At 38.1% G+C, this 20,061-nt stretch overlaps 3 protein-coding genes, 1 non-coding gene and 1 pseudogene across 4 annotated transcripts in view; 3 read left to right on the top strand and 2 right to left on the bottom strand.

Annotated features, from left to right (window-relative positions):
• Nucleotides 1–5,552, bottom strand: part of LOC109058512 (mitochondrial dynamics protein MID51) — a 50,182-nt gene extending 44,630 nt beyond the window's left edge. The window contains exon 1 of the mRNA XM_042720647.1: nucleotides 5,537–5,552. The gene's annotated coding sequence lies outside the window, so the exon portion shown is untranslated. The remainder of the gene's footprint in view (nucleotides 1–5,536) is intronic.
• On the top strand, nucleotides 3,015–14,064 carry LOC109058492. Its single transcript, XM_042721401.1, is given in 6 exon segments — nucleotides 3,015–3,074; nucleotides 6,868–6,980; nucleotides 8,371–8,818; nucleotides 8,944–9,342; nucleotides 9,757–11,512; nucleotides 11,515–14,064. Coding segments are annotated over 6 exon segments (4,896 nt in total). The 3' UTR covers nucleotides 13,635–14,064.
• A 1,156-nt stretch (nucleotides 14,065–15,220) lies between these two features.
• On the bottom strand, nucleotides 15,221–15,292 carry trnac-gca. The gene has a single exon. It is a non-coding gene; the product is annotated as a tRNA-Cys (tRNA).
• Nucleotides 15,293–15,465: 173 nt separating this feature from the next.
• Nucleotides 15,466–17,076, top strand: LOC122136580 (3-mercaptopyruvate sulfurtransferase-like). The gene is made up of 2 exons (XM_042720646.1): nucleotides 15,466–16,105; nucleotides 16,490–17,076. Exons 1-2 carry the CDS (start codon nucleotides 15,517–15,519, stop codon nucleotides 16,789–16,791), a joined length of 891 nt encoding a protein of 296 aa, XP_042576580.1. The 5' UTR covers nucleotides 15,466–15,516; the 3' UTR covers nucleotides 16,792–17,076.
• Nucleotides 17,077–17,224: 148 nt separating this feature from the next.
• On the top strand, nucleotides 17,225–20,030 carry LOC109067620 (annotated as a pseudogene).
• The last annotated feature ends 31 nt before the right edge of the window (nucleotides 20,031–20,061 follow it).

Here is a 20,061-nt window from a genome sequence, read left to right as displayed (position 1 = left end):
AAGCAGAGAATGATGACAAAACAATCAGTTTTGAAAGTCAAGCTTTGTTTGTCTAATTCCCAACCCAAGAATGCAGAAAGTCCGCTTTTTATTTATTTGCCTTTCTTTGTCCTGAAGGCCACTATCAGAGCAACCTGGGCTCTTATAACACCCTACAAGCCACACAAAATTACCGAATCCATGCCACTCCTACACTTCTTCATTAATTAATATCCTAATCTTCTGAGATGCAGGCTTAAGTGATATTCCTATTTTTCTGAGATACTGAATTTGGGATTTTCCTTAGTTGTCAGTTATAATCATCAACAATTAAAAGAAATAAATATTTGAAATATTCTAAGATCTGAAATACTCTGTGTGTAATGAATGAATATAATATACAAGTTTCACTTTTTGAATGGAATTAGTGAAATAAATAAACTTTTTGATGATATTCTAATTATATGACCAGCACCTGTAGTACAGCTTAATGTCCAGCGGCAGCTGTGACAGCTGAACAGTGCTCTGTTTGACTGGTCCGAGTCCTTCAGATGCAGTCTTTCATATAGTTAGCAATAATTTATTAATATTTTGACAATAAATGTTGTTACTTTCATTTTCAAAATAATTCGTTATAATTCAAAATAACATTCGTTAAGTATACTCGTACAAATATAAAGTTCTACTTTTTTTGTTTTTTTTTTCTCACAGGACAGCAGTACTACAAAAATATGGTCTTTTACAACATGATGCATTGTTGTAGATTAAAACAGTATATTTACTAGGCATCTTTAAATTTAATAACCTTGAATATATTTAGAAGTAATCTGCAACATACACAGTAGTGCAGCAGTAATATTAATGAATAACCATCTTGACGAATTCTTTTTCAGAACAATACTGTATACCTTTACTTTTACCTTTAAAACCTTAAGTGTATTAGAGTATGCAAGATAATACTTTTACTTAAAGGATAGTTCAGCCAAAAATGAAAATTCTGTAATCATTTACTCACCCTTAAGTTGTTCCAGGTTTGTAATTTTCATTTTTGGGTGAACTATTCCTTTAGCGAAGGTTTTAAATATGACTAGTAGTTTTTCCCCAATGTGGTAATAGTAGTTACTAAAAGTAGTTTACTAAAGTATCTTAATATTTCTTCTACTAATTACATTGTCATAGCTCTAAACAATTTCTCTTTTCCTTCTTTCCCTAAATCAGACCAGACCCCTGTACTGCAGGATAAAGCTGAATGTGCCAGTGCTGGACAGGTTTTTAATGGTTTTGTTCTGAGCAGGGAGGCCCTGACTGTGCTGCTGGATCTTCTGAGAAGTGAACACCAACAGTGATGGGTACCACAATCCAGACCCTGGTGTTTCTCTTCTGTCTGCCAGTGGTACAACATACAGAGTGGACTCCAGAGTGTTTGACATGTGCCTCGTTCCACTGTCACCATACTGTCCACCGAGTCATTGCTGGTCATTAACCAAGAGATTTACCTCCTGAAGACCCCAGAACACATGGAGGCAGGGCTGGGCTCAAAACCGATGTTATTTTTCTGATGTTAAACCTAAGCTATGTTGTAAATAGGTGTAAAAAGTACTTTCAGTTATGTATAGAACAATTTATTTTAATGTGTAAAAAATATTTACAGGACAAAAAAATAAACATATAAAAGAATGTTTCGTGAAAAAATTATAAGCTGCATTAAAAAAATTAACGATGTACATAAGTACTTCTCTTTTATTTACACATGTGACTATGCAAAACAAAAATACAAAATATACAAAAAGTACTCAGGCTTATTTACAAATAAATTACACAGAAAAAATTAATAACATTTCATTTTTAACTTGCATCACAAAAATAAACTGCAGAAATTAAGTTGTTTCATTGACAACATGACATTTAAAAAAGATATTGAAAAACTGTAATGTACCCATTTTTTCCCACTGTTTTCTCTAGGCTAATGAATGTATTTGTTAAGCATTCTCTCAAGCAGAGAAGACTTGCGCTCTTCTCTCTCTCTCTCTCTCTGGAGTTTGATGTCCTCCCTGAGCAGCTCCACCAGCTTCCACTCATTCCCTCACCTGTCCCAGAACACTTAGCAAATAAACCATGCCTGTTAACAACAACAGTACAATGAATTTCAGCAAAAATGTGTCTATTAACTTTGTATTAAGTCTTTCATCAGTAGGCTTACTTTCGCCAGAATAGTACTAAAACAAGAGAAAATGGAAACACTTATGGAAAATATAAAGACCGGTTTGCAATCTTAACATTAGAAAATATGACAGCAGAACATGCATACAAAATAATGAAGTGCTTAAATTTGGTTAAAACATTTGTAGACATCTCTTGCATGACTGCACTACAGAAACACAACAAAGAGAAAGTATTGCCTCATATAGTTTCTGTCTAATTGTTTGTGGGCTTTATGTTAAAAAAAACTGGCTTTTAACACGCTGCTAGGTATTTGAGTAAATGAAAACACAATACTTACATTTCAATGTGAATTCCTCCACAGAACTCTCACCTGCCATGTTCTTTGAATATAAACACCGTCGTCATATGCGCGCACGTGATTCTGGGATATAGTAGGGTGCGAAGTGTCTATACGATGTACACTTCATTTTCATGGGAAATGAAGGGCGCATTTGAAGGGCGAAATTTGTCAGCCTTTGTCACGCCACAGTGACACATTCGCACTTCAAATGCGGTTTTTGTCATAATAATTCATGTAAGGTCGTAAGAAAATGTTTTGTTGTATTTTTATAGTAAGACTTTTGATAATAGTTGGGTAAATGTATACTGGGATTGAAATACCAGAACAAAGGCTAATAATGGATGAATAAAAACAAAAGAATAATGATAAAAGAATAATGCGGATAATGACTCATACCTGGCCGATGTGTGAAAGGCTCATTTCGTGAGAAAAATAGAATCACGAATGAGGCTGTTTGCAGAACCAAACATGAGAAGACAGCACACAGGAGAGCTTACAGAGGTCATAAAACAATTTTATTAGCCTAGTGGTAATGGAAATGGTGATGGAGAACAAATATGTTACCAAGAAAGAGTTGAATTTCCCAGGCAAGGTGAAAGTGACAAGGAAAATGGAAATATTAGATGCTAGTTTGGAATTTGCAAATTGATGAAGAATGATGGCTAAACAGAATAACAAAAAAGGTTGGCAGGGTGCGATGTTTGCCTATAGACTTCTGGAAGAGGGCAAGCCCTCAGAAAGAGAAAGGTGCAAAGTCTACACATAAAAACTTGTTATGGAAGGTGAGACAGAAGATCTACAAGCACACAGACTGACCCTGATAGTCAAGGTATTCATGAATTTGAAAGTGAAGTGAAAGTCGTGACATTTGTCAAGTATGGTAACCCATACTCAAAATTGGTGCTCTGCATTTAACCCATCCAAGTGCACACACACAGCAGTGAGAAGTGAACACACTGTGAACACACACCCGGAGAAGTGGGCAGCTATACATCCAGCACCCGGGGAGCAACTGGGGGTTCAGTGCCTTGCTCAAGGGCACTTCAGCCATGGGTTTTGAGAGTGGAAGAGAGCGCTGTTCATTCACTCCCTCCCACCTACAACTCCTGCCAGCACCGAGACTCGAACCTGCAACCTTCTGGTTTCAAGTCCAATTCTCTAACCATTAGGCCACATAATAGAGAATACAAAACTGACCAAACACAAGTAAACGTAACTGCTACAGAAACTGGAATAAGAAAGAAACCTGTAACTAAACTTCAAAAGGAGAATGCCAGAAATACTTTACAAAAAATACATATACAATGTATGAAACCCCTGTGAAAGGGAAAGATCCGTTTCCATGGCCAAACTGGCACAGTAAGACAAACAGAACAGCAAAAGTCATAATAAAACCTGGCACCTATTCTGGTCAGAAAAAGACCTTATACCAAATAACTGAATAATTACAACAGCAAAAACAAAAAAATGAGGAATGCCCAGAAAAGAATGCAATTATCATGCACATCTCATCAGTAAATCCGGTTCTGTGATTAGTAGTAAATCTCCATCACATGCTTTCAGATGGAGCAGCATTTACTACACAGAGCCATAGTTCACTGACAAGCTACGTAATATCACATTCATAATCGCAGATGATACATCGCCGATAATGAACACAATATTGCATGGCTTGTCAGTTAATTATAGGAGCAATAATACTAGGTATAAATGCATTGATGGAAACAAAAGGAATAACGGCTTTGGTTGTAACCTACATGGTGTTTTTATAAGCTCCAAGGAAACCTGAAGGTTATGGGGTAAAAAAATAAATGTTGGATAGAGGCAGAAAATAAAGGATATTTAGAGGGAAAAATATACATTATCAAAATAAGATTTTTCATATCAGTTGATGCTGATAATTATCACAATCAATTTTAAATCTTTAGGCACATCTTTGCTCCTAAGCAAAAGTTGTAGAAACCAAACAGCTAATTGTGGTTTTAAACTACTCTTTATGGTCAGAACATGACAAACACAGCACGGTTTTGAATTCTTTACACTTTTCCAGTCATTTTTCCTAAACAAAATAAATAACAGAAAAATGTATTTCTTAGTTTCTGCATGTTCTAATAAGTGATATTCTGTAGTCTCTTAGAAATGCACATTTGACAGTAGCTTGATTTGACAGTAGTAGTTAGGAGTTAGGATGCAGATGTACATTTATGTTCATTATCAAAAATAGTAACATCTGTAAAAATGGTAACAACCTCATTTTTATATGGTGAAATGTAATCATTCTGACTGTTTTGAGTTTTATTAAAATTAGCCATTGTTCTTCCATAGTAGCATACATTTAGGGCATGATAACCACAGTTAAAACCACAAAAATAGCACCTCAATACCATGGTAAAAAGTTAACTATATGGTGCTGTTTCATTCTGCTTGCGGCGCATAAACATTATATCGAACATTTTACTCTTGTTATTGATTTATTGAGAAGAATTATATCACAATAATATCCCTACTTCATGGTATCAAGCCCTACTTAGGCTTGATTTGACTATCCTTACCCTACCTGAATAATCATAGGTTTAACGGTGTAAGATAAAAGGACACACCAAACAACGCCTTTCAAAACAAACACATAAAACAAGCCCAATGGATGCACGTGCGACTTCTTGAACACATTCTCAGTCATGTGACCCTGTAATTACATTATTAACGTTGGGAATTTTACGTCATTAACAAAAATGCCTTACTTGATGATAACTGAAGAAACAAAATAGAAGAGTGAACGACTTTACTTTATAAACCACTGCGACAGATTGACAGCCTGTTCCACACCTAATATTTAGTATTATCAGGTAAACAAAAACAAAAATATATATTGGTACATTAATCACTACTATCTACGGGAATCAGTTCAGGTGAATGTGAAGTATGAAAATGAGACGTTCATAAACAGAGCTGCAGTTATTTGCATGCTACCATTAGCTAGCCTCATCTCCAATGACCTTCTTTAACTGTGTAAATATACCAATAATCGTAACCTCTGAGGTGTCATATACTTACTTCATAAACTCATATTCGGAGCCGATAAAAAAAAACAAACAAAAACACTTTAACTCACGTTTGAAATAGACAGAAGCTTGTAACCTCTGAGGTCTCATATACTTACTTCATAAACTCATATTCGGAGCCGAGAAAAAAAAAAAAAAAACTTTAACTCATGTTTGAAATAGACAGAAGCTTGTCAAGGGTGGAGGGGGATCAGTCTTCAGTGCGGGTCTAATGGCGCTCCGGGAGAAGATGTAAGTCTAGACTAGTACTTTACTCCCGGAGTTAATGAAAATGTGTTTTTTTTTGTTTTGTTTTTTTTGTAAGTAGTTTGTTACTAGGACTGTGACCAAAAACCAAGAGCTGTTTATCTAGTTATCACAAGTGTATTTTTTATATTTTTTTAGAATACTTTCAAAATGCATTTTATGTACTTTAAACTATAAACTATAAACCTCTGTTATGAAAATAGCAATTACTGATATAAACAAACACAAGCACACACACATAGATGCATGATGAGGACATGTGGTCAGCCTGAATAAGTCACAGTTAAACATTGTTCATAATCTGGATGTCTGATAACAAAAAGCACCTTCGTCACGTGAGAGATACAAACTCACTTGCTCAGTACATTCATTGTTCAGCTAACAACAGACACTCATACATGACAAAATTCATCACCACACAGTACATCACATGACATTTTTAGGTTTCCATGTCTGCTACGGAACTCTTCATCCTTCTTCCACCATCTGATGTCTTTTAGTGAGATAATGACACTTCAATGTCGGAAACCTGATTACTGGGAGCACAAGTAACCCAAATGTCCAGATTATATTAGTGTCATACTATGACATCCTAAAACTGATGAATGAGTTTATAAAGCAATACTGAACTAATTTAGCTTCAAGCCTAAATTCACCATAAAAGGAAATAATTCACATGCATGTCATTCTGAATGAAGAAGGGGAATGCAGAAAGGACAGGATATTTGTGGGACACTAGGTTATAATCTCACTGTTTCTATTTCTGAATGAGAAAACAAGCCATTATTAAACACACATTGTTAAACATGTTATTAGTGCACAATAATAAGGACCAAATGCAGCTTGCACACAGCCAATCTAGAAAGCTCAATTTATATAGACATGGCTCTATAATAAGAAGCTGTTCAGAATAAAACTGTAGTATCAAAAATGGTGTACAGTTATCGAAAATATAAATGAGACTGACATCTTTTACTGCATATTAAGGAAAGGAATGTCAGTGTGACAATCTGTCCTGTTTTACTGTCCACTTCTATTGGGAGACAGGAAATTGAATTCCTTAATTGGAATCACTAGGTTCAGATTACAGCCCTCTTCTTGCTTGTTCACTGCAACAAAAGCTTGTTGCACTCTAGCTCTCATTGCATTGACAAGTCGACATATACTTTGGGAGTCTTTACTGCCCTGAGGTGAGTTGAATGTTTCTATATTGCTTTTTACTGAATGATTCTGCTCTGACATTAAATTATGCAAGTTTGTTGACAAACCTTAAATCATTTTACACTGAAAATAAAAAAATATAAGAAATCACATTTTGCATACACGAGAAAATTGTGTGGGATTAAAATCAAGTAATAAAAAAGTAAGTGTAAAGAATGAGTGCAAACCCAACTTTAACCCACTAGCTATGTGCATTGGTTTGTAGTTCTAAATTAAAAAATAATAATATAATAAAAATTATATAAAATTTACTTTATTTCTTTAAATGTTTCCTAAAATATATCTGCAATTACATTTGCATTACATCCTCCTTGTAATTTACTTGCAATGTTCTTACAATGAACTTATTTTTTTTCAAGATCAGTGGGATTTATTTATTTATTTAGTACAGCCACAAAATATTTAACAAAATAAAAATACATGCATTCAAAAATGTATACAAATATGCTGTCTTCATTTGTGATTGAAAATGTTTTTTATAAATACTGAAAAATTTAATTCATGCATTAGAATGTCAAATCTGTACGTAAAAGTTCTTTGCTAGAAAATATATCTTTAACCAAACAAGAAAGATGGTTTGTTGGTCTTAGCTGATTTAAGTTGGTCCCATAGCATGGTCAAACTGGTTTAAGCTGTTTTAAGCTGGATAATGCAATATTTTGCAGGCAATTACTATTATAAGAATATTGTGTTAGGCAAAGATAAATGTGTCTAATAATAATGAATTTACTTGTAATTGTACTTACTTGGGTGTTGGTCCTATTTAATGTGAATGAATTCAGTAGTAATCAATGACATCACATGATCAAGGTCACCTACAGTAAACTTCCGTGTCACCAGGGAGCATAAATGAAAAAGAAAAAAAAAGACAGCTTTACAATAATTACACAATGAGACACAGAGTGATTAAATCAGGCAAAATCTAATTATACAACTAGGGACATGAGACATATTCCCATGACAACTGGCTATACACACAGCATGCTATACTCATTATGGCCATAAGTAATTTTGAATCATTTTAAATATGTGCACCTTTGGAATGTGTAAAGGTTGTCAAATCATTGTGTATGTTAAAAATGCTGATCCTTAGATTCTATTTGTATGCCTTTGAAACATGCTTGTAGAGTCAAACTACATTTCCAAGCCACACTGAGACTTTTGTGCTGGACATAAGCCACTTTATTGAGCCACGTAATGAAATTATTGAATTACATATGACAAAAATAAGTCACGTGTCACATGTACCCTGAGAAAGCGCACTATGTGTAATCATTCAAACATGGACTTAAATTTAAATCAGATGACACAACTGCATTATGTGGTCTAAAGTTTTATGTTTCATCCTCTACTCTACAGGATGCCACTACCTGATTATCCTATTCCAGAACTGGATGTTACGCTCCAGGAGGCTAGCCGCGTGCTTCAGCTCACCTTAAATCCTGACCAATACCAACGCTATGAAACTGCCCTTCTTCAGCAGAAAGATGCACTCCAGGAAGTTCAAGAACAGCTGAAGAAATGCGTCTCTGGACGTGAGAACTGGGTGACCGAGGAATTTAAAAAGCAGCTGCTCTCCTGCTATGATCCCCTGCCCAATTCCACTGCTGTTCCTTCTGTCCTGCCCTCCTCTAAGCTGAAGGGGGAGTTTGCACAGATAGAGCGAGCTACAGCCCTGCTTTGGGCAGCTGCTAAGCTGTACAGTGAACCACGGCTGGTAGAAGGGGATATACCAACTGAGCGAACACAACAGTCACAGGTTTTTGCTGCTAGTCGCCTACCAGGCAAGAGCCAGGATGAGCTTAAGGTAAAGCTTTGGTTCAATTATCTTTAATTATAATAAACTTTCAATTTTAAGATTCTTTAGCAAAGTAACTTTTAGAAATGCTGACTCAATCTTAATGACATACTTTCTTGGCCTTATTGTTCCAGACATACCAAGACAGCCTTCATGCCATATTGACCTGTCGAGGGGGTATATTTCCGATTAAAATTTTATGGCAACCAAGTTCAGGAGAATCTATTTCTCCTTTATCTCTCAATGACATCTATGCCCAACTGGTGCATGCAATGAGTCACCCAGCAGCAGCCCCTGAACAAGACCCATCCACTATTTGTGGTCTGTCTTCTCTTCATCGCCAAGCCTGGCATTCTGTGAGAATGGAAATCTTAAATGCAGGGGGAGAAGCAGCGGTTTCTCTTGAAATGATGGAGAGGGCCATTCTGGCTGTTTCCCTGGAAGACAACCCAGCACCGGCTGATCTTGCAAATATGCTCAATGCTGTCCGGCTAGGAGAGAAAGATGGGAGGTTTTTGAGATACTATGATAAGGTATTAAAACAAATTAGGATGCTTATAATTACCACTTTATAATTAGTACTGTGTTGCAGGACGCTTACGTTCCCATGCTAGTCAGAGTTTTGCAAGATTCAGAATTGAAGAATTCAAGCCTATAAATCATCAAACTGCAAAGCTTTTTTTTTTTTTTGACTTTTAAAAAAAAAAAATCAAATGAATTACTTTGCATTTCAAAATAGTTTTCAGTTTTACATATACATTTTGCAACATGTTTGCAAACAAAAATTCCATTGAAATTCAAAAACTATATTCGGTTCTGAATTATGCACAAACTGTGATGATTTCTTTAACATGCATTTATTATTAATGCTAAATCAAACTAAACTGTCTGTAATGTTTAGATATGAATGGCAGAATGGCATGACTATTTACCATCTTCATCAACAGGTGGTGAACTTGGTGGTTTTTAAAGATGGCCAAGCAGGCATGTTGTTCGAGCATAGTGCCCTGGATGGAATGGTAGCTGGACTTGTCATTGAACGCCTGTGGCAGCTCTCAGAATCAGAAAACATAGAAATGATAAAAACCCAAACCAATGGTTTAGCTCCACCCTCAAACAATGGTTCCCTTCATCCTAAACCTCTGAGAATGCCACTGGATGGCATAACAATGCCGAATTGGTCTCTTTCTAGCCTTCAACAAGATAGCCAGTCTGTCATGACTTTTGAAGTTTCATCTTACCCAGATGCCTTCACCACCTTACGGGGCCACAGAGGTTTATATGATGCATGGATTAATTTCACTTTGCAGCTATCCTTGAGGCAAACACTTGGGGATGCAGCTACTAGCCTTATCATGGTGACACCTACTCACATGCGTCACTTCAAACATGGCCGCTGTGATCCCACATACTCCACAACTGTGAAATCTCACCAACTTGTTACAGCACTGGCATCCTGCATTGGCCCAGACAAGGTTCCCCGGTACACAAATGAGCTTTTCAGGCTCTTTCACCTTGCCTTTTTAGAGCACAAAAACCTCATTAAAGCCACAAAACTTGGCCATGGTGTGGGGCCTCATCTGGCAGCTCTACGCAAATCTATGTATCAAGATAACCCACTCAAAAACTTTCTTGTCCCTTTTGGATGCCCTTCAATTTATTTGACTGGATCAGATCTGATGGAGGGAGTTGAGTGTGCTGTAGGTAACGTGTATGCTACAGACCAACTGGCAGTCATGTATCTAGGCAGGAAGGACAAAGTACGTCTAGTGCTGAATGGGAAGGGTACGTTCACCAACATCCTGGGAAATCTCAAAGAAAAATTTGAGCTCAATCTAAAACTAGTAATGCTTCTGGCACTAAGGTATGCCATTGCTGGGCAGATGGGGGCCATTGAATGTCTCCTGCAAGACAATGAAGAAAAACTAGTAAATGGATCTTCAGCAGATGATGCAGTCAAAGCTGTAGAGCAAAAAGGAGACAGCAAAATCATGAAGCCAGATTTCACTTTAGTGATTCATGGCGGGGCAGGAGAGGAAATGATGTTGAATGAAAAGGTGATTGGAACCATCGAATTTGCCCTTCAAACAGCTCTAACTCTTGGAGCACAAGTTCTTTTTCAGGGAGGTAGTAGTCTGGATGCAGTACAAAGAAGTGTAGCTGCATTGGAGGACTGTTTCTTGTTTAATGCTGGCAAGGGATCAGTATATAACAGAGATGGGGAGCATGAAATGGAAGCCACAATTGTGGATGGACATGGAAAGAACTCTGGATCTGTGGCTTGTCTGCGAAGAGTGAAAAACCCAATAAAAGCAGCCCGATGTGTAATGGAAAAAAGTGTGCACTCATTACTGATTGGAGAAGGTGCAGAAGAATTTCTAGACAGTCTCAGAGAAAAGGAAACTACACTGAAATCAGAGTACTTTGACACTGACACAAGATACAAGGAGTTGCTTATGAAGTCAGGTGATGGCAAGAATAACCATCCTCAGACCGTAGGTGCAGTTGCACTGGATAATTTAGGCAAGTTAGCAGCAGCCACATCTACCGGAGGTTTAGTTGGCAAGTGGAAAGGCAGAGTTGGTGACACTGCTATAGTGGGGGCAGGAATATATGCTGATGAGAAACTGGCCGTGACATGCTCTGGTGATGGTGATGCTTTCTTACGCCAATCAGTTGCTCACAAAGTAGCCAGCTTATACAACCTAAAGGTTACAGTCTCAGACAGGCTTGTCGGGAAGTTATCCATAATGATCTGGAGGAAAAGTGTGCAGGAATTATTGCTGTGGACCATCAAGGTGAAGCCGTTATTGAAACCAATGCTGGGGTCATGTTTGTTGGTTCAATGGTCAACGGCATTCCTCGAACTGAAGTTTTGAGACCTATGAAGGAGTTTTCGAATGTGATTTGGGAGACTAATGAATTGGTAGCTCACCTACAGCCTAATCCTTTGACCCCAGGAGCCACTATTCTCACTCGAAAAACCATTAATGGACCTAGAAGCATCTTTCAGTTAGTGTTATCTGACTTTGTGGCAATGATGCAGGGGGCACGGACTGTTGCCAATCTACTTTGCGAGAAACTTGGTGTGCATCGCTGTGCCCTTGTGTCCATGCCAGAATTCGACAAGCCAGCTTACATCAAAGTCTTGCCTCTCCATGGTTTAGAACCAAACTGGAAGCCTCAGCTTGCTGAAGAAATGGAGTTCAATCCTTATGACCCTGGATACTGTAGCTCCAAAAGTGGTCCAAGATGTGAAGATATACATCTTGACCAGGTGCAGGCAAAGATTCGCTCTCAACTCCCAACACCCAATGCCCCTTCTTGCTTTGACTTCCATGGGGATCCCTCTGATGGTGGCCTTTTCCCCCGCATTATCCGTGGTGAAGAGCAACAGTGGCGTGTCTGGGAAGACAAAGAACATGTAGCCTTCCTTACTCCTTTTCCAAATACACCAGGCTTTACAGTTCTAGTGCCAAGAGAACCTCTTACCAGTGACATCTTCCATCTGAACGAGAGTAACTATACAGCCCTAATTGTGGCCACACGAAAGGTTGCTCACCTTTTGAAAAAAGGATTGAATGCCCATGGTGTAGCTCTCATATTTGAAGGCTTTGAAATTGATTATGCCCATGCCAAACTGATCCCATTAGTTCCTCAGCCTAATGCCTTTAAACCCCCAGCCGTGGCTTCTCAGTTCTGCCCAACTTATGCAGGATATGTAACATCGGCAGATGGCCCCCCAGCTAGCAAAGAGGACTTTACAGAGATCCACACCAAGATCACAAAGACTACTCCCCCTCAGTCCTGGAAAGACCCCCAGACTCATGCTGCATCAGCCATTAGGAGCAAATGGTATCGCGATCTATTTCAAATCCAAAACACCCTGTTTCATAGCACAGTAGAGTACTTCAACAACAAATGCAAGTATGCTTATGCACTGACACCTATCACAACTGACACAATCTCCTCTCCAATGGGTCTGGGGTCCGATTCTGAGCCTGTGTTTGTCAACATGCTGGGCCAAGATGTATATCTTGCGGACTCTATGCAGTTTGTTTTAGAGTACTTTATGAGGTTTCACGAAGGTCTTCCTGGGGCTTACTACGTGTCACCTAGTTTCAGAGGGGAAGATCCTGATGCTACACATCTCAACCAGTTCTACCATGTGGAATGTGAGCTCCTGGGCGACATGAACATTGCCATTAGTATAGCTGAAGGCTATGTTGCCCATTTGACTCAGGCAATGCTAAAGCAACATTCCAGCATTATCTTAAACACAGCTGGCACACTATCTCATGCCCAAGAACTACTGAAGAACTTAGAAAAACCCCTTCCAAGAATAACCTTGGATCAAGCCATTCACATTATGCCTTCCTCTGATTGCCTTGAATGGGTTCAGGAGGGACAACCGCAGTTTGGCAGGAAGCTAACTCGAAAGGGAGAAAGAGTTCTAATTGAAAAGTATGGAGGTGCTGTTTGGCTGACAGAAATGGACCATCTTGGAGTGCCCTTCTACCAAGCATATGTTGAAGGCTCAGGCAGGAGCAAAGCCAAGGCAGCTGACCTTCTCTTGGGATTAGGGGAGACAGTAGGGCTTGGGGAACGTCATTCTACACCTGAAATGGTACGAGAGGCCTTACAGCACCATGCTGTACCAGAGGACTCATACAAATGGTACATCAACATGCGCCAAGTCATCCCTCTTCTTACAAGCGGATGGGGTATGGGCACAGAGAGATACCTATGCTGGCTTCTGCAGCACAATGATGTCAGGGATATGCAAATCATACCCAGAATGAAAGCCAAAAAGTTCATGCCTTAAATGGTATATACTTGTCCTCAATTGTTATATCTTGTGCAAGAATTTTCTACAAACACAGGATACTCAGTAATTATATTGACAGTAGTAGGGTTATAGCTTGATATATAAAGCATAGAATAAATGGCAAATATACTCTCAAGGATTATAGCAAAAATAAGGATATGAAATTTGAAATTGAAGTTATGCTGTAACTACATTACATTTAAGACTGCTAAATGTTTGATTTTATGAGAACAGAACATTTTATGTTTTTGAGCTGGGCTTGGTTGACAGTTTGATTTATACAAATGCTGCGATTCTTTTTCTCTTTCCTTGTTTTGTTCAACACTTTCTTAAAATATCATATGAATACATTACAAACTGGCTTGCTGATTTATAAATTGATTACAAAACACTTTTATATCATTATTTCAAAGTATAATAATAAAAACCTGATGAATTACCCTTTGTGTCTTTTGATTGTTTTTAGCATTAAACTCTGAACTCATTAAACTCAATGTTCCCATGAAGAAGCTTGTCATGGCCTTACAAAATATGTGATAAACTCAATTCTTGTCAAGCAGCTGGTCAAATATTTTAAATGCAAATATTTTATCTTTCAACTGGTGAACAAGAGAGCACATTAAACACAATAGTAATCAAATAGATGTTTATTTATGCTGACACCATAACAGAATGAAAACCTCTAAACAGATAGTGATCAAGATCAATGGGCAACAGATATTCCCTTCTGTCACATTAACTATTCAGGCTAAAACAGGATTAGAGCTGTGCTAAAACCTTTATTACAGACTATGTAATTTTATTCTCATAACCAACACTTACTCCCACAGAGCTGCAAACCTTGTGACAACCTACTAAAAAAGTCTCACAAATTGACAACAACACTCAGATAAAGAAAACAGTGCCTCGTTCTCCAACTTATACAAGTCACACAGGGGCAGTGTATAACCAACAAAGCAAAAATTTCGGTCTCACTTTATATTAGATGGCCTTATTTACTTGCATCTAAATTAATAATGTGTTACAACGCACTTATTGTGTACATACATGGTTTTACATGTACTTATATTTAAAAAGAATACCTGTATAATTAATTTCTGTAATTATATGTATAATTATACTGTTGACCCATCCCATACACCTTAACCCACTCAGCTACACCACACCACCAAACCTGTCCCTAACCTTACCTGTATCCCACATCAACAGCAGCACAAGTCTTTTGCAATACAATATGAACAGAGCAAGTACATTGTGCTTATTTTTTTTCTCATGTATGTCTTATGCATTTCTATACTGTTTAGGAAATAAGGAAATTTATGTTGGATTAGAGTAAAAAGTCACATCTATTCATTTATGTATCGGTCAAAAAATGCTTACAAACCTTTCCCCTATGCCTATGCAAGCATATCATAAGTGCTTCTTCTTTACTAAATAGCATTGCAATCTATAAGACATCAAAAATACCTTCACTGGTATCAAAATACAATAGAAATACTGTTGCAAAGCCATGGAATTCACATTGTTTTACCAAGATAAATCCTAAAAGACAAAACAGAAAAGAAAAAAGCGATTGTATCACCAGGGGGCACCCGGATTTGAACCGGGGACCTCTTGATCTGCAGTCAAATGCTCTACCACTGAGCTATACCCCCTTGCGGTACAAAACATGATTTCTGTACAATATATTGGCATTGCTGTATGCTGTATCTAAAACACAAACAATGATTGTAAATCTTAATTTAAGCAGGCCAGAAATTATTATTGATATTTCCCCTTTCCCAGTGCACAAAATATCACACCAACGTAATATGTGAGCTCTTGCTTCGTTGCCCGGTATTTGCAACAACGACTAACGCTGAGCGAGCGAGTGAGAGACATGGCTGCTCAAGCTCGAGCTCTCGTAGCGGCGCGATGGCTCGCGGACGCTGTCAAAAGCAACCGAGTGGGACCAAATCTGCGGATATTAGATGCATCTTGGTATCTACCGAAATTGAAACGCAATCCCAGGGCCGAGTTTGAAAAAACTCACATTCCCGGAGCCTCGTTTTTCGACATCGACGAGTGTTGTGACAAAAGCTCCAAGTTTGATCACATGCTGCCTACCGAGGGCGAGTTCGCACACTATGTGGGTAATCTGGGAATAGGTAACAACACTCATGTCGTCGTTTACGATGCCAGCGACTTCGGCTCGTTCGCTGCTCCTCGGGTGTGGTGGATGTTTAGGGTCTTCGGGCACAGCTCGGTGTCGGTTCTGGACGGTGGATTTAAGAACTGGTTAAAGGAGGGTCATGCAGTTACCGAGCAATATAGTAAACCACAGCGTGCCGAGTTCAAGGCGTCCTTTAACAAGTCCTGGGTCAAAACTTACGAAGACGTTTTGAACAATATTAAAACCAACGCTTTTCAAGTAGTTGACGCCAGAGCCAAAGGAAGATTTCGTGGGGTCGAACCAGAGCCGAGGGAAAGTATGTTGTCATACCTTTACACATATTCTCTGTAAAACAGTGTAATATTGCCTACTAGTTATGATTACTAAGGTAGATTAGGTCTGGGAACGTATCTATCCATTTACTCTTTTGCAAAGACTTTGCACTTTGTGCATTCAGTCATTTTCACTGATAGCCTTTTAATTCTCTGCAGTAATACAACAGATGGTAACGTTACACAGTGCCATTTCAACATACTTTTTTATCATTATTATACATGCATTTTGTGACCACATTCATAAAGATTTATAAGTTATCAGTGAATTACTCTTATAGAATATAACACACACTGAAGATTTTATGTGCCTCACGGTAAGACAAAAAAAATGCAAAAGGGCCTTTAGCTGTTTTTCTTTCTCTTAGACATTGAGCCTGGTCATATTCCTGGATCGATCAACATGCCCTTTCCTAGCTTCCTGGACTCGACATCAGGTCTAGAACTTCCCGTGGAGGAACTCAAGAAGCTCTTCCTGCAGGCTGGAGTCGACATGGAGAAGCCCTTCTGGGTCACCTGTGGCTCAGGCGTGACAGCCTGTCACATCGCCCTCGCTGCTCACCTGTGTGGCCACCCGGGGGTCTGTCTGTACGACGGGGCGTGGGTCGAGTGGTTCACTAAAGCTGCAGCTGAACATGTGATCTCTGAGGGAAAAGGAAAACAGCCATGATGAATGGTTTCTTAGACCCTTACTACACCGTTCCATTGGAATAAAGAACGGATGACTAATATAATCACAAGAGTTTCCATTGTAACCAAAATTATTGCATAAGATGGCCTTTAAGTACTGCACTATTCTACTACTAATGCCTTATACAGTCTATTGCATATGCATTAAAGCCCCTTTTCTGGTTTAAATAAGAGTTATATAAATCTAGGAAGAGAGTTACAAGATATTTTGTTTTACCAATTTATAAATCAGATGTACTAATAAATACAAAATACTGTAAATTCAGACGGCTCGTGTGTTGTCTGCTAGTGTTTAAAAAAAAAAAGCACTACACCCATGAGGGGGCATTTTCATATTGCCCTCACTATTAAATAATCTCAATTTACACTCTGAAAATGTACGCCTTTGATGGACGCCTATAGTCGACTCTGATATTGCCTGATGGTCCTGAGAATAATAACAAACAAACGCTACTCCCCGTCTCACCTCCTTCATGGATAACCGTTGTTTGTCTATTTCCCCGACGTTTTAGATAAAATCTGGATGTAATTTTAAACCTATTATACGACCAGCTGTGCACATTCACTTGGATTCCGAATAAAAGCTTTTATAATCAAACGCTAGGTTGTGTCGCGAGGTTTTTTCCTCGCACGTTTGGCTCCTTTTAAACGTTTCCCGTTTTTATCCCAGAGGTCGGTTTTTTTTCCACTGAAACAGTTTTGGATCGTCTGGAAAGGCATTTTAAACATTTATTTAAGGTAAGACAGCGAATGCAATTGACAACTAGTGACATTTGATGCTAATGTTGGGGTGATGTACGTAAGCGCTGAGAACTCTAAAAGGCGTTCACCTTACTCTTTATGCGTTCTGTCTAATAACGTTATATTCATACGAGCCCTGTTATAATGTTTATTTGCGTCTTTACGGACGCACCAGCGATACTGTTGACGGTGTATATGTGTTTTCTGTCCGCAGGCGGCGCTGTTGAGTCATGTCTGGAATCGCTTTGAGTAGACTGTCACAGGAGCGCAAAGACTGGAGGAAAGATCATCCGTTTGTAAGGGACGCACAAATACACATCACTCAAATGTTTGAGCGTAGACTTGCAAACTAATTCCGAATACAATGACTATTTTGAGCTATGGTATTGTGGTTGTTTCTCTGTAGGGTTTTGTGGCAGTACCAACCAAAAACCCAGATGGCACCATGAATCTCATGAACTGGGAATGTGCAATACCTGGAAAAAAGGGGGTTAGTATCCTTCTGAGCAATGTTGCACCCATCTTTAAATTATGTTTTAGATCAAGTTACACAGAGCTCTAAACAATGTCTCAGTCTGTATGTTTGTTTAGGGTATTTTTTTATGCTTAACATTTATACTTGCATACTCTCATACTTTTATCACGCTTGTAATCTTTTCACTTATTTTACTTTTATTATCCGTTTTTTAGCATAAATTATGCATTTTATGTTTTGATATAACATCTCCATCTAACATGCATGTGGACAAATGGAAATCCATGCTCTCTTGGATTAGTTGATAGACGCATATCATATATTTGAACTGTGAACTGAATAATTTTAACATCTGGATCTGTGTTTTCTGCATCCTGTAGACTCTTTGGGAGGGAGGACTGTACAAACTGAGAATGCTCTTTAAGGATGATTACCCGTCTTCACCACCCAAGTGTGAGTTTTCTATTCTATGAAAAATGGTTAAACCTTATGTAGTGCTTATGCTGGTCACTGCCACTACACTTCCACATGTATTTCCTGTATAGCTCTTCACTGGTGCGTATAGACACTGAAAAACTGAGAGATAACTGTGGTAAAGCTGAACAGTATGTTTGACTTGTTCATTTTCTTCTCAGGCAAGTTTGAGCCTCCAATCTTCCATCCAAACGTCTATCCTTCAGGTACAGTGTGTCTGTCCATACTGGAGGAGGAGAAGGATTGGAGACCAGCCATCACCATCAAACAAGTATGCAAAAACACAAACGTGTGTACTGTTCAAAAGTTTGCAATCAGAAAGATGTTTGAAAATGTTTTTGGTGTTCACCAAGCCTGCATTTATTTGATCAAAAATATGGTGAAAACAGTAATACTGTGAAATATTATAACAATTTAAAATAACAGTTTTCTACTTGAATGTATTTTAAAATGTAATTTATTCCTGTGATGGCAGAACTGAATTTTCAGCATCCTGACTTGCTGCTTCAGAAACATTTATTTTTATTATCAATGCTGAAAACAGTTGTGCTGCCCAATATTTTTGCGTAAATCGTGATTTATATTTTTCAGGGTTCTTTGATAAACATGACGTTCAAAAGATCAGCTGATTTTAATTTTTACATTATAAATGTCTTCTTTACTTTCACTTTTGATCATTTCAATGGATCCTTGCTGAATAAAAGTACTAATTTTCTAAAAACAACTTCCTGACCACAAACCTTTGAATGTGTGCAATTTATCCATTATGATATTAACAATAAAGATCACAGTTGCTCATAAGGTTAGACACTTGAACAAACCTTTTAAGCAGTAAGCTTTTGTATCTCGATATGTTGTTGTGGCTGTAGATATTGTTGGGCGTCCAGGAGCTCCTGAATGAGCCCAACATTCAGGACCCAGCGCAGGCAGAGGCCGGCACTGGTAGTGCCTAAATACACCTGCACGCTTTATATATGATTTTAACAAAATTGATCTTATCTCTCTCTCGCAGTCAAAACAGGATGGACAAAGAAAAGCACGTGATTACTATTTCATCTGATACCATGCCTACAAAATTGATCTTATCTCTCTCTCGCAGTCAAAACAGGATGGACTATGAAAAGCGTGTGAGGGCACAAGCTAAGAGATTCGCTCCTACATAGAGTGGCACGTGCACAGTCTTAGAAAGAAATTCTGCACAGATGCCATTCTGATGCACCAGAATCCTTCACCACTCAAAGAAAACCCCCAAACTGCAGTAGAGAGTTGAAATAAAGATTTGTTCAAGCTGGCTTCAGCAGAGAACTGAATGAGAATGGGTGCAAAACAATTCTAAGATGAAAACAAGTTAATGTTGGCTGCTGATCACTGACCAGTGTTTTATATAGTGATTTTGTGATTATATAGTGTTTTGTTCAGGTTTTTTTTTTTTTTTCTAATGAGGAAAATGGTTGGTGATCAGTCGCTAAGAAACAACTTTTACACAGAGCAGAGATGGTAAAGGTTTCTGTGTACATATATATTATACTATATATATATATATATAAAAAAAAAAACAAT

The sequence above is a fragment of the Cyprinus carpio genome, chromosome B3 (genome assembly GCF_018340385.1).
Source record: "Cyprinus carpio isolate SPL01 chromosome B3, ASM1834038v1, whole genome shotgun sequence".
NCBI lineage: Eukaryota > Metazoa > Chordata > Actinopteri > Cypriniformes > Cyprinidae > Cyprinus > Cyprinus carpio.
Note: the sequence above shows the minus strand (reverse complement) of the source record. Positions and strands in the feature narration are given on the sequence as shown.

Excerpts from the sequence above, each read along its gene's own strand:
- LOC122136580 (XM_042720646.1), top strand. The coding sequence starts at position 15,517 with ATGGCTGCTCAAGCTCGAGCTCTCGTAGCGGCGCGATGGCTCGCGGAC. Across the intron at positions 16,106-16,489 it reads CGAACCAGAGCCGAGGGAAA|ACATTGAGCCTGGTCATATT; the intron begins GTATGTTGTCAT and ends TCTTTCTCTTAG.